The 20076-nt window shown below is 35.3% G+C and overlaps 2 protein-coding genes across 2 annotated transcripts; both read right to left on the bottom strand.

The window, feature by feature from the left end:
- Window positions 1-7938: 7938 nt before the first annotated feature.
- LOC126722128 (F-box/kelch-repeat protein At1g57790-like) lies at window positions 7939-8886 on the bottom strand. Its single transcript, XM_050425283.1, has one exon. The coding sequence runs from the start codon at window positions 8884-8886 to the stop codon at window positions 7939-7941; it is 948 nt and encodes a 315-aa protein (XP_050281240.1).
- Window positions 8887-11943: 3057 nt separating this feature from the next.
- LOC126722876 (uncharacterized) lies at window positions 11944-18378 on the bottom strand. The gene is made up of 3 exons (XM_050426017.1): window positions 15399-18378; window positions 12828-13138; window positions 11944-12545 (listed from the first exon to the last, which is right to left on the bottom strand). Exons 1-3 carry the CDS (start codon window positions 17735-17737, stop codon window positions 12175-12177), a joined length of 3021 nt encoding a protein of 1006 aa, XP_050281974.1. The 5' UTR covers window positions 17738-18378; the 3' UTR covers window positions 11944-12174.
- Between the last annotated feature and the right edge of the window lie 1698 nt (window positions 18379-20076).

The raw sequence follows: 20076 nt of genomic DNA on the forward strand, positions 1-20076 counted from the left end.
AATCACAAAATCATTAAATCAAAAGGAAAAACTAGATAATTAACAATCCATATCATGTAATTATCTTAAACTATCACAAAATTTTCAAAATAGATGATTTTCTTTTTTCAAAATTAAAATCGAAGAAGAATGTTGTAATAGTACCTCTCACAGTAGGCGTAGAAATCGGGGCGTAGAAGTCGGCAGAGATCGGGGCGTAAAAGTCGGCGGTGAAAGATGAACGCATAGAAAGATAAATGAACAGTGAGGATTAATAAAAGCTAGGGTTATGGGAGACTTTACTAATATACCCCTAGCTTCCCAAAAAATTAAAAAAGTAAATCTATATTTTTTAATGTATTTAAAGAGTAGAATTAAGAATTAGATACTTGTTGTATATTGAAATGGAATATGGGAAAATATAATCACGTATATAGGCAAGTCTTCAATGCAGTATAATCCCACTTAGATACGTAAATATAAAATGCTCTTTTTGCTTCTTATTTTTTATTTTCCCCAAATAATGTTCAAATGAAATGGATTATTATTATTTGTTGAGAGATTTCAACTCGTGGCGTTCGCTCTTGATAATAACATTTTATTATTAGATCAAGACATTAATCGGTTTTTGGTATAGGTATGGATTTAATCCCAAATTTCTTATTTAACCGTTAGAAACTTTACTAATTGAGATAACAAGAACCCACAAAAATTGATTAATTAAGTTACCGTGCATGAAGATTGAAGAGAAAGATAAAAATCATTAAGAACTACCCTGCTCAGAGTAAGCCTCCCACCCCCCCACCTACCCTGCCCTTCCAACCTACCGGCCTAAAAATAAAGAGGGAGCCAAAGGGCAAGGAGGTGGTGGGAGTTGGAAAAACCCACCCTCCCTAAGAGGATGAGGCTCAGAGAGCGGCTAAGTAAGCCAAGGTAGGGCAGAAGGGTGTTGAGAAGAGGAGTGATCCTTAGGTCGGGCCTCTAGCCTAGCTTCCTGCCCCAATGCTAGATGAGGCCCCTCTGTTAGCCAATGCCTCCATTAGGGACTTCCAAGGAGGAACAACCGGCTATGTGGCCAATGCGATGGAGCAGGCTCTGCTGCTCCTCGATGATATGGCCGAGCTGCGGGACATGAGGTCTTCCTCAGCCTCAAGAGATATCTTGCCATGGTATGTCCTCTTACTAGCCCATTTTTCTTCTCTCTCTTCCTTTTTTCTTTAATTTCTTTCTCCACTTTCTTTTTCTAATCCCTGCTTCTTTCCTCGGCATGCTGTTCAAGCCACTTTCCAGGTGGAGGAGATAACCAACTACTACCACCGGCAGATGAAAGAGGAGGAGGGAAGGCGCAATGCTGTCATGGAGGCCTTTAATGTGGCTGAGAGAAAGATTCAAGAGCTGAAGAAGAAGTTGATAAAGGAGGAAAGGGAGTGAAAAAGTGTTGTGGCTGCTCTTGACAGCGCTGAGAAGCAAGCTGAGGATCAGCTGGCTACCTCCAAAACTCAGATCACAACTCTTAAAAAGAAATTGGAGGAGATCAAGAAGGCAAGGGAATTGGCTGAGAAGGCTCGGGATTAGGCCGAGCAAGATGGATACGACTTAGGAGTGGTGGAGACCGAAGAATCCCTTAGGGCTGAGGACTCGGGGGTCTACATGACCTACTGCTCCCAAGTGTGGACTGAAGCTCTCAACCAAGCTAGGGTTGAGGTTTCATCTATACTTAGGAAGGTAGAGAGTGTGTACTACCCCTACCATCCGAGAGTCTGTCCCTTCTGGCTCGAGGACTGATACCACCTCCGAGGTGGCAGAGGTGGGCAAGGACAGTACAACCAATGTTCCAACTTCTTCTACCTAACCCGTCGAGGAGGATGAGCACCCCTGTGTCATAGGAAAAGAAAAGAACGCTAACCAGGGAGTGGCCCCTGATGCTATGAAGTCCCCAAGTGTCACCCAAGACCCTATTGCAGAGAAAGAAGCTCCAATAAAGATGGAGATTGTCCTGGCCACTGTTCCTTTGCCTGCCAAGAATGATCCTACCAGCAAATGCCCTGAGGCCCCAGGAACAGCATCCATGCAGCCAAACAATGCCCCTTCCAAAGAGAAACTTGTAATAAAGAAGAAATAGATCTCAGTGTAGTTCTTTCTTTTGTGCTTTTTTGTTCTTTTGTTTTGCTTGTAACTTTCGTTTTGGTTTTCCAAGTTTGTAGTCAAGTTGTTCCTTTTTGTACTTAACCTACCTTGCTTTAAGGCTTTGGATAATGAAAGTTATGCATATTTTCTTTCTTCCTATGATTCTTACACTAGTGCTGATATAATTTCTATCTTATCTAACACTTAATAAATGTAGCAATGAGGTAAAACTCTTCTTGTCAATCTGCATAAGTAACGGAGAAGTTATCTCATCTCATATGATCAGCAGCAAAAGAAGTTAAAATCCACTAAGCCCATTACCTTGGCAAAGCATAATTTTAATTTTAAGGATATACACAATAATGTAGCATACATACAAGCTTAACTTACTTTGTTCCTTACTCATTATCAAGTTTAAAGGACCAGAGGGGCAACCAATCCTCAAACAAATTCAGGTATGTCTGTAAACGCTTTAAGTGATGCTCATGAGCATCCATTTGAACCTGCTTAAGTATGTAGCCCAAGAAGTCTGAAATAACTAAGGTTTTGCCCTAAAACTTGGTAAAATGATAAGAAGTATTAATTCACCCAACGAATGTGGTTTGAGGAACCAGACATAGCTGAGGTTCTGTTTGGTACTTAGAAAGATGTCATAATGTGTTAATTTTCTCAAAACATGTGGTCCGAGGAGCCAGGCATAGCTAAGGTTCTGTTTAATACTTAGAACAATGGTTAAAAGATATCAATTTACCCAAAGTATGTGGTTTGAGGAGCCAAACATGACCAATGTTCTGTTTGATACTTAGATAGATGTCTAAGAGTATTAATTTTCCCAAGGTATGTGGTCCGAGGAGCCAGACATGATCAAGGTTCTATTTAATACTTAGAAAAATGATTAAAAGATATTAATTTACCCAAGGTATGTGGTCCGAGGAGCCAGACATGATTAATATTCTGTTTGATACTTAGATAGATGTCTGGGAGTATTAATTTTCTTAAGGTATGTGGTCCGAGGAGCCAAACATGACCAAGATTTTGTTTAATACTTAGAAAAATGATTAAAAGATAACAATTTACCCAAGGTATGTGATCCGAGGAGCCAGGCATGACCAAGATTCTATTTGATACTTAGATAGATGTCTAGGAGTATTAATTTTCCCAAGGTATGTGGTTTGAGGAGCCAAGCATGACCAACGTTCTATTTAATACTTAGAATAATGATTAAAAGATATCAATTTACCCAAGGTATGTGGTCCAAGGAGCCAGACATGACCAATGTTCTGTTTGATACTTAGATAGATGTCTGGGAGTATTAATTTTCCCAAGGTATGTGGTCTGAGGAGTCAGGAATGACCAATGTTCTGTTTAATACTTAGAACAATGATTAAAAGATATCAATTCACCCAAGGCATGTGGTTTGAGGAGCCAGGCATGACCAAGATTCTGTTTGAAACTTAGATAATGTTTGGGAGTATTAATTTTCCCAAGGTATATGATCCGAGGAGCTAGGCATGACCAATGTTTTGTTTAATACTTAGAACAATGATTAAAAGATATTAATTTACCCAAGGTATGTGGTTCGAGGAGCTAGGCATGACCAATGTTCTATTTTATACTTTGATAGATGTTTGGGAGTATTGATTTTCCCAAGGTATATGGTCTAATAAGCCAGGCATGACTAAAGTTCTGTTTAATACTTAGATAGATAGTAAAAACGCGTGACACATAATATAATAGACCCAAATAGGGTGAAGAAAGCTACGATTAATAAGGACTAGATTTGAATTCCTTAGCCCAAAGATTGATGGATTTAGACCCAAAAAACTCAAAACAATGAATTTGTAGAGAATGGGTTCGAAAACTGGGCTTTAGTGAATCAGACAAACACTAAAATAGATTCAGATGACAAGTGAATGAAAACGGACAGGTTTATGCTGAAGAAAATCGTCCTTGGCAAAGTTCGAGGAGATCTGTTCTTGTATATTTTTTTCAGGTTTGATTACAAAGTCAGTTCTTAATACTACAGTGTTTTTTCTCTTAGTTTCTCAATCCCTCTCTCACATTGCCTCCTCCTTCTATTATACTATCTTTCCCTTTCGTCTCTACCTTCCACGTGCAGGCCAGATGGTTGGTGTTAATACTTGTCCCATCAGCCCATTCCTGAAGTCTTTGTGTAGTAGCTGTAGGGTAGAAGACCATTGTTCAGATATCACCTCCACATTAATGCGGCCAGAAAGTTAGCTGCAGAGCATTTAATGCGGTGGCAGCAGCTTTTCTCCTAAGATAATTTAGGACTCCCCATTGTCTGATGTCTCCGCAACGCTCATTTGTACCAACAAAACTTCCTGGAACGTTACCCTGGACGGTAGACCACCTCTTCTGACCTCGGCTTTGGCTAGCCGAGGAGGCATTTATCCTCAGCTCACCTTCTTGAGCCATTATGATCAAAACTAACCTTTTTATTTACTAACATAGTTTCTTCTGACAAAGATTTCTCCTCCTTGAACAACCTTTTGTCCTCGGCTTGGGCCACAGGCCTAATATATAAATAGATAATGAACTCCGAAGCCCAATACCCCTACAAATGGAATTAGGAAAAGGAATGAAGACAATGAAAAGGATAAAGAAATAGAAAGATACAAAATTACAAAAAAGAAAATTGAGATAAATGACCACAACAAATGTGAAAAATAAATGACCAAAATAAATCTAAAATAAAGTGTCTTAAAAGTCATTACCAAGTTAATTTAAAGAGAGAGAGAAGAAACGACGTGTCATTATTGTATGCTTTGAGAAAGGAACACATGTCATCGTTGCATACATCCTCCAATTTGAGGATCCAACTTTTATAATATACTAGTAAGTTTCTCGTGTGACGCACGGATAATTTTGTAATATTTTATGTAAGACGGTTTTGGAGAATGTTATACATATATTACAAAAAATAATCTAAATTTGATTAACAAAATATATATGTTTTGAGATATTAAAAATTAGTTTAGTAGCTTCACTACACATTTGTAGCCTTTTCAAAGTAAGCTTAATTTAAAAAAAAAAAAAAAAATCATGAAACCAAAATAAATGCAAAAGAGTTACAGGACCATGAAAATCAATTAATTTGTATTGTGTTCATAGATTGCATACCATGAAATGAAAGTATGCCCAACTCTTTCACTGCCTTCTACTCATCGATAGTGCAACATTAAAATATGGTGTAAGCAAGTACATATGCATGTGTCATATAAATTATTTAAAATCATGGAAAAAAAAATTACCCATAGAGATTTCAGCGGCTTGATGGTGGTGGAAGGCCAATATGAAAGAGGTGATGGCCTCTCTCTCTCTCTCTCTCTCTCTCTCTCTTACAAATTCTTTATCAAGCTCAGGTTTTTTTTGGTAATAGTGAAATAGTGCTTTTCATTTAATAGTCCACAACATTTTTGTGTTTCTATATCTCTCTCCAGTGCCTTATCTGGTTAGTTATTACTATTAGTCCTTAATTTTTTTCCTTCTGTTTTAAATACTAAAATGGTGGGTATGCTAAAAGACATAAAGAAGAGAGAAATGTGTGGTATAAGCTGAGATAATCAATGAGAGATTAATGAGATAACAGTAAAATATAAGTTAATGTAAACTTTTGGGTAACAGTAAAAAATAACTAATGAAAAGATTAAAAAAAAATGCTAAATGCAAAATTAGAGTGCCACATGACAGGGCCTCATACACTCTCACATGAGGTCTCTACTTATATATATATTGACTAGTAAGTTGTCCGTGCGATGCACATATAATTTTGTGATATTTTATGTAAAATGGTTTTAGAGAATGTTGTATATATATTACATTGAAAAAGTAAACTAAACGAGAGTAAAGAAACATATACATTTTGAGATATTAAAAATTAGTTTAGTAGTTTCACTACATATTTGTAGCATTCTCAAGGCAAGATTTAAAAAAAAAATAAAATAAAATAATGAAACCAAACATAAATGCAAAAGAGTAACAAGACTATGAAATTAAAATCAACTAATCCATGTTATGTTCATAGATTTGAAAGTATGCCTAACTTTCTCACCAACTTCCACTTATTGACAGTATAACATTAAGACATGGTGTAGGTAAGTGTATATGCATGAGTCTTATAGATGATTTAAAAACATTGTGAACTCATAGGGGTTTCGATGGCTTAATGATGGTGGGAGACCAATATGAAAGGGGTTGCGGTCCCTCAAATTCCTCTCTCTCTCTCTCTCTCTTACAAATACTTTGTCTATCTCAAGTCTTTTATTTTGATAATAGTGAAACAATGCATTTTATTTAACATTCCACAACATTGTGTCTCTCTATCTCTCCTCAGGGCTTTATCTGGTTAATTATCACTATTAGTCTTCAAATATTCTCCACAACATTTTCGTGTCTCTATCTCTCCTCAAGACCTTATCTAGTTAATTATTACTATTAGTCCTCAATTATCATTTTTTTTCTTTTGTTTTTAATATTAAAATGATGGGTATGTTAAAAGACATGAAAAAAAGAAAAATGTGTGGCATAAGTTCAGACAATTAATGAGAGATTAATGAGATAACAGTAAAAATAAATTAATGTGATATTTTGGGTAAACAGTAAAAAAAAGTTAATGAGAAAAGGTTAAAGAGGCGAAATGCAAGATTAGAGCGCCACATAACAAGACTTTATGCTCTCCCGCATAAGATTTTTGCTTTTATATATATATATATATATATATATTGATGACTAGTAAGTTGTCCGTGCGATGCATGGACAATGTCTATGGTTTTGCTAAATTCTGTTTGTAGGTAATGCTGGAAATTTTAGTTAATAAAAGTTTTCAGAAGGCAATGATTTAAACATTCCATCACTTTTCTTGCACAAATGACACTAGCAAATGTAAAAGAAATTTATCTAAAACTATAAATTTTAAATGAAACTAATTAAAATTATGTGATTTAATGAAGCATATTCAAAACTATTAGCTTTAAATGAAACTTACTTGAAATTTATCCATACAAAAAGTTTAGAAAATGGTTTGATAATTACTGTGTTATATTACAAACTCATATCATTTACGGGAAGTTTTTTCTTTCACATCAACATTTTTTCTAGAAAAAAGAAAAAGAAAAAGAAAAATAGAGAGGAAAACCCAATTATCCTAGTTAAGAACAAGATGGCGGATTCTTAATAAAAAGAAAAAAATAAAATAAAAGAAGAACAAGATGGTGATATTTGTTATCACTATCCCAACCAAATCAAATCTAATAATATTTTTCTTTCAATTTGGATAAGTTTGAGGTAAATTTTATTTAAATCTTATCGTTTTGGATAAATTTTCAACTTTTCAAAGTACATAAAAAGAAGGAAAAAAATGTTGGGAGATCATTATTGGCTTAGTATTTTACAAAGTTTGTAAATTTCAAATGGCATAACTAATGATCAAATGTTGTCATTTGTTGGTCCATATTTAATGAAAATTTTCAAAAATTCAAGAGGTTTTTTTTTTTTTTTTTTTTTTTGGGTGATGAATTATTTTCTGTAAAGTCTAAAAATCTGTACAAAGTCAATGCAAAACACATTTTTATCTAGGTAAGAAATATCACTTTAAGAATATATTGATAAAATCAAAAGTCAACACCTTAACATTAACCACTATAGATTTTGTCCAGAACTCCAAATAAGAGAAATAATTTCGATAACTAAAAGAACTTGGGTTAAAACAACAGGGAAGTAAAAAAGAGAAGTAACACTAGTACATCTCAGTCTATTAATTCTCTATAATCAATTATAAATCTCTTGCGTGAGAGAGAGGAATTCTCTTAATCACCATTCAAAGTCTTTGTTTAAAGTCAATTTTGGCCCACCCTGAATCCAACAGCAATTTCTCGGTTCCTGTACATTATGAATGTTTTTGGTAGAATAATCATCAAATATGGAACAATACTTGCCAGTACTGAGAGAGTAGTATATGTTTTTCTTGTCTTGGATAATTGGCAAGTAAATCTTGTTACCCAATCCTCTTGGCACAACAGGTTCTAAGAAAGACCCTCCAAGACTGATATATAGGATTCTATTTCCCAAACTTCTCACAATACGACAGACAATCTTGCAAGGTTTCACCATGGTTTTATTTACTTGTAACTTAGGTAGTTCAAAAACATGAATTGGTGTCCTAGTGTCACCCTCCTCAACCATGAATATTGCTAAAAGCTTCCCTTCGTCACTTTCCACCAAGTAACTTCGATGAACTGAATCAAGCTTTTCTTGAATAAGGGGAATTTTATCATTATGATAAATAATCCAATTACTTGGGTTGTCGTTTGGATCAAATACTCCTAATCCTCCATTCTCACCCAAACAATAGCACAATCCTTTGTGTAAGATTGGATTGCAATATGTTGATGGCGTAAATTCTGGCCTTTTAATAATTGTATGGGAAGTCCAACGTTTTTCTCCACGTTTAATGAACCCAAAATCATCCCACCCACAAATTCCAATAACAAAACAGTCAGAAGAAGTAGGCGGAGAAGAAAAACTCATGGTAACGAATGATTCTCTATTTGTGCATTTAGGGAGTTCTACTTTTTCCTTTGTGAAAGGGTTGAAGAAAACGACACTAAAATTGTCATCACCATATCCAGTCAAGAGCAACCAACCATACTTTGAGAAGCGAATACGTGCATCCAATAATTCTGGAATGTCGATCTCACATGCATCATGCTTTTGGTATGCAGGGTGAAAGAATGTGCATTTATGCAAGCCAACGGACATTAAACATGGAGATAGAGACCATGGAGAATCAGTTAAGGTTGAGACCGCTGGTCGAGGAAGAGAAGTGCTTGATCGCCATGATTTGCATATAACACGAAAGGTTGCATATATGTAATCCCTTTTTACTTTCTTGATCTTCGGTAGAATATCTAACAATTTGTTTGGCCATGTGTAGTTCCACTCCCGCCGATTTCTTCCTTCTTTACGTAAAGGCTATATTGGAAAGAGAAACAATATCACCCTTGTACAGGTTTCTCAATTGAAAGTACAATTATAGAAAACGAATTCAAATACTGTCACAAAGTAAAGAGTTTCTCAAATAAAAATAATTTGAAACAATTCCTCCTATGAAAAGTGTGGTCCTAGAGTACGTGAGGTACATCAATTAGAATTCTCAAAATACAAAACCTTTACTTCAATATTGCGAATTGAAATTTCAATAGAAACTGGATAATAAAAGTTGTACATGATACCTTGATTTCGTTAAAAGAAAAAAAAGAACCAGATAAAAAGTCAATGCTTTCAAGCTTCTTGGCTCTGAAACATCATCACCACCATAAATCAATTGCTTTTCCTTATTAAAGGAATTGTTTCTGTCGTCAACCTGAGACTTCTAATGCACTATTCGGCTTTTATAAGCTACTAGTTGCAGACTCGTGTGTTGTGTGTGATAATTTTTTAGGTAAAATACTATTTTAGTTCCTAAATTTTATAAATAGTTAAAAAAATAGTTTATCATATTTTTCATAATCTTGTCTAATTTTAGCATAAAAATTTGGTTTTTTTTTTTTAACGAAAAAATTCATTTATATTTTAGCATAATTTTTTTTCCCTATTTTACATACTTGCTTTTCAAAATACACAACATTAGCCTTGTGCGTGCAATATAAGATAAATACATTGGGAAGACTCCTTGAGTAGTTAATATAAAATATTGAGACACATTTTAACTTAAAAGGCCTAAATCCAATGGGAATGAACTCAACTATGTTATATTATCCACTCATTCTCCTCATCATTATTCAATATGAGACTTTACTAACACTTGTACATAGAGGTGTTCACCAAACCGCACAAACCGCAAAAACCGCACCAAAACTGCCCGCAAAATAACATAACCGCACCGCACCGCAAGTAATAATGCACCGCACCGCACCGCACCACACCGCATGGTGCGGTGCGGTTTGCAGTTTTATAATAAGAAAACCACATAAACCGCACTGCACCGCACACTCTCTATATATTAATATATTTAATTATTTTTAATATTAAATACATTATTAATAGTTTAATAACCCTAGTTTTCAAAAAAAAAAAAAGTTTGATAACCCTAGCAAGTGTTGATTAAGAAAACCAGTCCAAAATAAAGAAAAATTAGCTCAATAGTTTAAAACTTGGACCAAAATAAAGGGAAAAATTAGTTTTGGGCTAGGTAGAAAAAGCCCAAAATTTGAAATATATACCAATTTCAAATCATTTAAACCGCATCTTATACACCGCACTACATATGTGACCGCAAAAATGAGGTGCAAGTTATGGTTTTAGCTAAACTTTAAACCGCACCGCACCACACATGTGACCACAAAAATAAGGTGCGGTGCAGTTAAGGTTTTAGCTAAACCGCACCGCAAAGTGCAGTGCTAAAAATGACCCAAAACCACACCGCATCGCACCGCGAACACCCCTACTTATACACCCAACATTAGCAAGGACAATCTACATTCATTAGCCTATCTATAGAAATTATTAAACCTACTTTATTCACATTCCTATTAGACACATACACTCATCTATAATAAGTCTCCAAAAAGTATTAATGATCTTGCGTGGTTTAATAGTATCAATAGTGGTTAGATAGTCAAGTTCAATTTCTAGGTAAGTAGTACCCATCTTTGAGCACCCTCAACTTAAGCTTGAAGGCTAATAGAAGTATTGGTTAAATAATTAAATTTACCATATCTCAAAAGTTTAAACTTTTGGGACAATTGGTAATTTAACATAGCATCAGAGCATGAGATTCTGAGTTCAATCCATATCTCCTCCTATTTTACCTCCCATTTAAATTTCCACGTGTTGGGCCTCATCTATTAAAAGGTAATTTCGGCCCACATGTGAGGAGAAGTGTTAGAAGTATTGGTTAAATGATTAAATTTGTCATATCCCAAAAGTTTAAGCTTTTGGGACAATCGGTAATTTAACAAAAGCTTTGTCACACTATTGCTGATGAAGACACTTTTAATCACGTATCTCTATCACCTCTTTAGGTAGCCCCTCCTCCCCCAACATCGTGATTCCTTATAGGGAAGCCAATTTGTTTTTGGGAGGAGTGGAGGTATGTTGAACCTAACCGAAATTTCTTAATTTCATTTATTTTTTATTTTTTATAATAATATAATTACAATGGGAGGGGGGTTTGAAAAATAAGCATTTCTATTGGAAACACAAAAAATGTATTAGTTAAGTTACAAGATATTTAGCTAAATTTCAATATATAAACATATCCAGATTTTAGCTGAGAAAAAAAAAAAAAAAAAAAGGTCAACGCCCGTGGATTACAATTCTTATCCATTTCACTTTTATATATATATAATTTTTTTTTTCACTGTTATATTTATATGACAATAGAAGGGCAAACGTTGAATAACTTTTCCTCGCGACAATCGTGCATATATTAAGGTTTGGACCATACGTTAAGATGGACCCCGCATTGACTTTGTATTTCTTATGTTAACCTCCAGCCAGAATCCCAGATGACACCGCCTATATATTTCCTTTGTTGTTAGCAAATAAATTCCGATTGAAATGCTCCCTATTTCTTCAACCTTCGTGTAAAGATAGATATATATCAACCACAAATCAGGTCAATGAAACTATCTACATAAAAGAAATCTGCAGGAACCTATTTCGTTTTTGTGATTTTGAAATAATATGTATAATGATGACACCAAATAGCTAACATGACAGGATCAAAAGAGAATCACCATTGGTAGCTACTAGCTACAGAGTTATATCTATGTGAAAACGATTTGAATTTATGGTATCATATGAAGCTCTTCATGTCCAATGTAGCCTAATCATTAAAAGCAAAACATATTTATAAAACGGAAACAAAGTTCCAAGGCAATATCTGTTTACATTCATAAAAAAGAAGAAGAAAAAGAGAGGCAACATCTGTTTACATAAGGAGTATTGAACCACTAAGACAAACTTTTTTTTGACAAAAAAAAAAAAGCATGCTATGATTCTCGAAATTATAGCACCATCCATAATAAAGTTTTTCATGGACAGCTACCTCTCATCAGGCCTAAGAGGAGCATTTGCCAGATCTTGTATCTCCATCTTACTCTTGACCACACATGACTTTCTAGTGTTATAATCTACTTTGTCCAAGTCCTCTGCGATACCCATGTATCCATACAGAATATGTTCCTCCACCTTTTCTCCTTGGTTTCCTGCATCCCAGCTTTTGCTGCTTTTACCATTGTTGGATGTTATTCTCTCAAAATCTACTCTACCACGCTTATTTTCGTCAAAATACTTATGAAGCTTCTCTGCATCTCCTAGGCCAGTGAAAGTGCCCAAGAACTTTATGACCATAACACTTTTATCTGAGGGCCTCCCCAAGCACACTTTGATTCTTCCCCTTATAAAACCTTTCTCTGCCATAACAAGGCAAACCATTATAATGCAGTATATGGCATTGTATTTAATTGTTTAATTTTTTGCTCAATTTTCACTATTCACAGGCAAGCTGAATATTGTGACTGATTCAAATACTGCATATCATGAACATAAGCCATTAAAACAACAAAAAATTTTGTCCTTATTATGTTGTGGTGAACAAGATTAGAAGAACTCCTAACAAGTATAGCTTTATGCCTACTCAAATTTAATTTTCAACCAAATGTGTTATACAGAACAGGTCATGCAAAGTCACTTACCTCTTAGAAAAGCCTCAACCTCTTCAACTTTAACAACCTTCCATTTTCGCGGATTACTGTCTGACATAGAAATGTTGTGGACGACAATGAGAGGAGGCCAGAGTATCAAATCCTCTTTCTGAGCCAAGGCTTCTGCAATGGGCAAGACCTCAGGAGACCATGTTATTGTGTCTTCTGGGACAACAGTATTCCATCCTAACAAAACACATATTGCTTTGTGAAGACCCAAGTGCTGTGATCTCAGCCCAACCTTGTGAGACATGAAGGCATGTGTTACCAGGCGTTGAGTATCCAAGAACTCCTTTGAATGGCTGAAACAATGTGCATTGTTAATTATAACAGTTTCAAGAGAAACATGATTGACCAATTAACTTCTGTCAATTAGTGGTATCCAATCTAATAACAGTAAAATACTACTTCAGTGGATCATTCAAACTAACTATTCTACATAGATTTCCAAAAATTATTATGAGCTTAAGAATATAATAGAAAATACACAATGCTAACAATGAGGATAGGGCATATATCAAATGAAAACTGAATTCAATTACCATCTAATGAAACTTGAAGCTTACACATTCATCACCACTAAAATTTAAAATTAACAATAATATAGATTCAGGCAGCTAGAAATCTTTCCCAACCCCAACCAGTCCTTTATTAGCTTTCACTTATGGAAACTGATAGACCAGGGCTGAGGCAGGCAGGAGGGTGGCACAAAAAAGTTACTAAACCAATTCTTTAACACACTTGTAGATGACAATTGACAAATAATTCCACTACCAGGGGAGCTTGCACCTTAGCAAATCAATGATGTTAAGCGGAAATTCCCTTTAAAGGAAATGACAATCTACACTATATCATAGTCAATCATGAAATGCGTCTCTCAGACTCTCACGAAGTCAAGGTCTCATGGCTTATAATGGGACAAACAAACTTCAGACAGTTGGCAACTTCAGTTTGGACCATTTGTACCTGCTTACTTAAGCTTATCCTCTCCAGTCTGCCAACAAGAAATTTGATAATTTTCCGTTTTTCCCGTGGCATAATAATTGCTAATGTGAACATAATCTGACATCATATTCTTTTCATGCGTGCTTCAGATGAAAGATCACCAGTTAATATATAAAATCAATTAATTAAAATTCCATGAGATTGTGTAGGCACCACATACAGAAAGAGCCTGGGTATGCCTTTGTCAATATATTTACTGATCCACAGACATGTAGCATATTTAATTAAAATCCCTGCTTGCTAAGACATGTCCTTGGATCTTGATATTCAAAGTAATATCTTGATAGTCTCCAAAAACTCATAAATTCCACCAATGTTAGAGAGCAGGCCATGATAATTTGAGGAGGTAGTCGTGCTTATATCCTAAAAGTTTATAATAAAATAATTATTTGTGCAACCAGAAATATTGCACATGAAGCTACATCCATATATAGAGAGGCTTTTGGCCGTTCTTTTTTTACTGATGCATTCATTTTCTCCAATCATCTTAGAGGGGATTTGTAAAAGACTATGACTATTACATCCAAAACATCTGGTAAGTGATGCCAACCCCACTTAAACATACCCCCTCCCCCCACCCCCACAAACCCAAAAAAAGGAAAAAAGGGAGACAGAAAAATGCCCATTCTTTTTAGTTTAAAATAATATCTAGGACATTGATCATGTAAACCTTAGTTTAACATCAAGGTTGTAAACAAGGTCCATATTCCTAATTAATAAATTATAAAGAAAAAGAGATAGGGAAAAAGAGTCATAGAAGCATTTTATTGAATTGGAATTTCAACTCAATATGTATACAAAACATACATATGCCTATAGTGAAACCTAAACCAATATCCAACTCACTTGCAACCTAGTTGTCTTTACAACTATACCAAAATGGCTTTAGCATTACATACTAGTAGTAGTTACATATATACACATACAATGAGAGCGTGCATGCAACCCACCCTCTAGATTGTCTTCACCAAAATGTTGAAATGGCTTTGACAATAAATACCAAATACTGCTACACTACACATATTCAATGAGACTTAAAAGACTACAAATATGCCCACATATAATCAGACATAAACACCACAACCAATCCATCCACCCAATGTGCTATAAAGGTTAACTCTGATCAGCAACCTATTTCCAAATATTAGACCTATTCCATAGTCCTTTACTCAATGAAACATCAAGGACAAAAAATGGACAGCAGAAATCATCTAATGATTTTCACCATAATTGAACAACAAAAGGCACTTGAGCTAGAATTGGGAAGTCACTTCTAAGTAATGTTCACCAAAGGTTCATACCCCAGTACGTGGAATTGATGCCACTAAGTCATCCATCTCCTAACACTATGCATAAACCTAAATAATAAAACAATTTTTGTTTCTATAATTGCAAGTAGCCAAGTTAAAACCCAAGCAAATCCCAAACTAGAAAAGTCTTGAAGGTTAGTGCATGCTCACTTGACTGCATTGGCAAGAGTACTGGCAAACTCCTGAATCAAATTATGAAAACAGGTGTTCCAGTTTTAGAAAGATAATAATGGAAAAGAAAACAGACCTTTTGCCACATACGATGCAGAAAAAACTACCAGCTTTTCCTTGCTCCTTGTATCTTCTTCGAACAGCTGGGTTTACATTCAACTTTTTACAGTACTTTAGGAAGGCTTCTTGTACAAGTTGCCTAAACTCCTCAGAGTCCTCAGATGGTTCAGATTCTAAGGGATTTACCCAATCTTCTGAAGGGTCACCATCATCTTCTTGCTCATCCTCATGATAATCATCATTTCTTTTCCAAACATTAGATTGCAGTTTCTGAAGACCACTTCTTCTATCAAAATGGTGCAAGTTATGTGAACTCAGAAAACCAGTTCTTGGATGAGCCCTAGTATATCGACCACCGCGTTTATACAATCCTACTGAATGCCTTTGTGTCTGTGACAAAGAATCTTGAGATGATACCCAATTATCAGATGCAAAATCTTGACGATATTCTAGCCTATCATATATCCTCTTAGGCTTTCTGTATTCATTACGGTCCAATCCCACACTATTGGATGAATACAAAGCACTCATATCTTCATCAATCCATTCTTCACCACTATCATATCGATCCTGAAGCCCTCTGGATGCATTCCATTTATTTGACATGATTTTCCTAGAATCATGCCCACTTAATTCTTCCTTGAAACTGAATTTTCTTTTAAGCATCCTATCTGATGGTTCGCTTAAGCCATGTTCGTCCATTCTCTGCATCCTTACAGAATGTCTATGACCATCTAAATCATATTTAGAAATTGGAGGGCTTTGCAGCCTCTCCTTCAGAAACTTTGGACCTGCATCTTTTCCAAAACCAAAATCTGCCCTCATATGCAATATTTGACGATCCTGTGATGCACCCAAATGTGAAGTTTCGTATTCTGGTGACAGTCTCCTTTCAAACTCAACTTGACTACGTCTAGATCCCAAATATTCACCACCTTGTTTTGATGCATTTGACATTCTGTTTGTATCAAGGTATTCTGAAACTGTCTGCTTGTGTAAAGTAGAATGGTCCAATAAAGTACCCTTTCGGGGATTTCGATAAGAATCCTCAGTGATATTATCAACTCTGTTTACAGCATGGTGCATTATATTAGGTCTTGGCAAATCTCTATGATCATAATTGCTTCGTGCATGATCATAGTCTAGCGGAACTTGTGGAGGCATCATTCTATACAAGTCATCAGATGGATATCCACGGTCATCATTTGCTATTCCATATAGTTTTGGGTATGGATAATCTTCACACTCAGCCCTGGTGGGACTACATGCACCTCTCTGGTAATATGTCAGGTTCCTTTGTCCAGCTTCAGGTTCTCCAGAAGAATCTATCAGTGGTCTTTCCTCATATGCATTAAAACCTAATGGATCTGCAAGTTTTCCACTGCTCCTTGAAAATTCACCTGAAGGAGGAGGCAGGTGCATGTCATCCCGATAAGAACCCAAAAACTCGCTCCTCAGCATCCGTGAAGAGGAGCTTGACAAATCAGCTAGGGGAGATGTGCCTGCAAAACCTTTGGAATGAGATGCTGACACAATGGGATATGGCATATCCCTCGATTGAAACATGGGTTTCTCTCCATCTTTATAGGAGTCCATGATTGGTAATTTATCCATAGCTATAGTGTCCTGATATTGAGGTCTTTCATGCTCAAACCGGCGTATATCAATACTTCGAGATGAAGATGATAGGTGCCCATCAGTTTCTCGATAATCTGAAGTGGGACCAAGATCCTGAGTCAACCGATATGATCCATGTGCTATGCCATCTTCCAATGCCATTGATTTCTGAGCCAACATCCCATGTCCACCACCAGCTGCCAATCTGCTTTCACTAAAGTCTCTCTCTTTACCGATTCTAGAACTGTTATGCTCATATAATAAAACATGTTTAGACTTCAAGTTATCATCATCAACCTTAAAATCAGCATGATCACGCAACTCATATCCCCGCCTCAACTCCATAGGAGGCGCATAATTCCTATGCATAACAAGAGAATCATCATCAAACGGAGCCCTTTTCCTCACTTGCTCAAAAGGGGGGGACCTTGATTGTATCTGATCACCCCTACCCCCATTACTGCCACTCAAATGCCACTGATGATACTCCCTCCTTTCAATCGAACGACTCCTTCGACTCCCACCCGCTACCCGTCTAGACCCATCTAACCTATGAGGACTCATACTCCGCCGGGCACGTGGAGACCGATCCAACGCCACCCGGCGTGGAGACCGGTCCAGCGCATCATGGCGTGCACCATTATAAGGGTAGTCAGAACCCATTTCCAATCTGTGTTGACCACGTAGCTTTGAAGCCGGAGATAGTGTTATATAATCTTCACGCCTTCGTGATTGCATACTTAGCTATTGCTAATCAAAATTACACTGCTAAGTAATATAAAAGCTTTGATTTTTTCTTTCTTTCTTTCTCTATCAATTTGAGATTTATACTATATTCAAAGCTTAAGATCAAATTCTATATGGAAAAAACACAAAAAAACCCAAATCCAGAAACACAGAGTGAAAAGTGTTTCAAGCACAGTAGGATTGTACCTGAAACCCTAACCCTAGAAAACTCTCACAAAAGACTGCAAACAGAGACGAAACAAAGAAAACCCTTTTCTGGGTTTTGATTATCCATGTCAGAAAGAGTGAAAAATCAGAGAAATTTCAAACCTTGCAGTGAGAATCCATGGTGTTGATATTTTTTGTGCACCACTGATTTTGATGCTTCTGTTTCTTTCTCCAAATTCATATATATCAGAGAATTCAGAAAGTACTTTTGTTGCTTTTTACTATTTTCTGAGAGAGAGAGAGAGAGTGTTTTTGTTTTAGGAAATTTGGTAATTTTTTTGGGATTGGAAGTATGTATGAAGAGTTCTTAGGCAGAGAAGGTTAGAGAAACGTGGAGAGAGAAGTTTCTCTTTTCAGTGGTTACTTGTTTACTTCTTTCTTTCATCAGATTTCTTACTTTATGTTGTGCGCACTAACGAATGACGAGAGAGTATGAGGCCCCCCCTTTTTAGCTATTTACATGGGGAATTTTTGGGCTAGTGGGCTTGTGTGGGCGTATCTAGCGGGACTGATTCCATGCTGCAATAATAGGACTCTCAAATAGTATTTGTTTTTCCTTTGCTTTGCATCTCAACCGTTGGTTACTTCTTTGAGAAGCTTACTCATCTTAATTGGCAAATTACCTATCTAAAGTATGAGGTGATTGAATTTTACTCTAGTAAAATCCAAATACTTATAAACTTTAAGGGGTAAAATTCAAATTCTGAAACGTTATATGTAAAATTCAAACACCTCAAACTTCAGGAGGTAAAATGCAAATTCTGAAACTTCAAGATGTAAAATCTAATTACCTCCAAACTTTAGGGGTGCAATTTACAATTTACCTTTTTTTTTAAGTTATTCTAGGATCACAACCTTTACCATATCATTTTTCACTACTATTTTATATAGCAGATTATGATTGATCTTACAATTTTTTTTTCTATCAATCATGGTATGTTTACAACATTTTCATAACAAATTTGGGCGGTAGGTTGTTATTAGTTGTTACTAGTGGACAAAAAAGTAATTTCAGTGATAAATTTGAATTAGAACCAATAACAATTTATCACTTAAGATTTGTTGTGAAAATACTATAAAATCTATATGATAATTGTAGCAAACGGTATGGAAAATAGTGTGATTATTTTTTAACTAAAACACACTAATCGGTTGTCTTCATTTTGACCATTTTCCTGTTATTTACGTTTCATTTTTTTTTTTTTATGTTAGCACTTTCTTTTTCTTTTTTCTTTTTTTATTTTTTTATTTTTATGTTAGCACTTTATATTTGATTTTGTGTTCATATTTCTATTAGTAATCTAACTATTTTTTTTTTCTTTAAAGAAATATCAGGTCTAAATTTTCTGAAATACACGAATTTTGTTATTGTTATAGGCATAAAAGTATATCATGAACAGTCAAATTACTAAAGGAAATTGATGGAAAAAATTGGTCTTTGCCCTTTTTAAAAAAAAATCCAATATTTTGCCCTCTTTTCCAAAACTAATTAGGAAAATGCCCATTTTTTGAAACTTGATTTTCTCAAAATCGAGTTAAGCCCTATAGTGGCGTTTTAAAGGAGTTTATAGCAACGTTTTAAGGACCTATAGTGGCATTTTGTAACTCGATCTCCATGAAGTCGAGTTATAGGTAAAAAAAAAAAGAAAAAAAAATTGCATGTAACTCGACTTCATGGAGATCGAGTTACAAAACGCCACTATAGGTCCTTAAAACGTTACTATAGGCTCCTTAAAACACCACTATAGGGCTCTAGAATTTTTTTTTTTTTTTTTTTATAACTCGATTTTGAGAAAATCGAGTTTCAAAAGATGGGCATTTCCCTAATTAGTTTGAGAAATAAGACAAAATGCTGGATTTTTATTTTGAAAGGGGTATTTGCCCATTTTCTCCGAAAATTGACACAATATAAAAACGAAATCAAACTTCAAGTGTTTAAATAAAAAATTTTAAAACGTAAAGGGGTATAATGAAAATAACACCCCAAATCTTAAGGGTTAGTGTACTTTAGTCTTTTTTTTTTTAGAGTTGAATCTTTCATGTTTAGTTAAATTGGTGATGATGTGGTAAAATTCAATAGGCTCATTCAAAAAGAAATAGATTAGATTTTAAATACTTCATGG

Source organism: Quercus robur, chromosome 4, assembly GCF_932294415.1.
Source record: "Quercus robur chromosome 4, dhQueRobu3.1, whole genome shotgun sequence".
Classification (NCBI taxonomy): Eukaryota; Viridiplantae; Streptophyta; class Magnoliopsida; order Fagales; family Fagaceae; genus Quercus; species Quercus robur.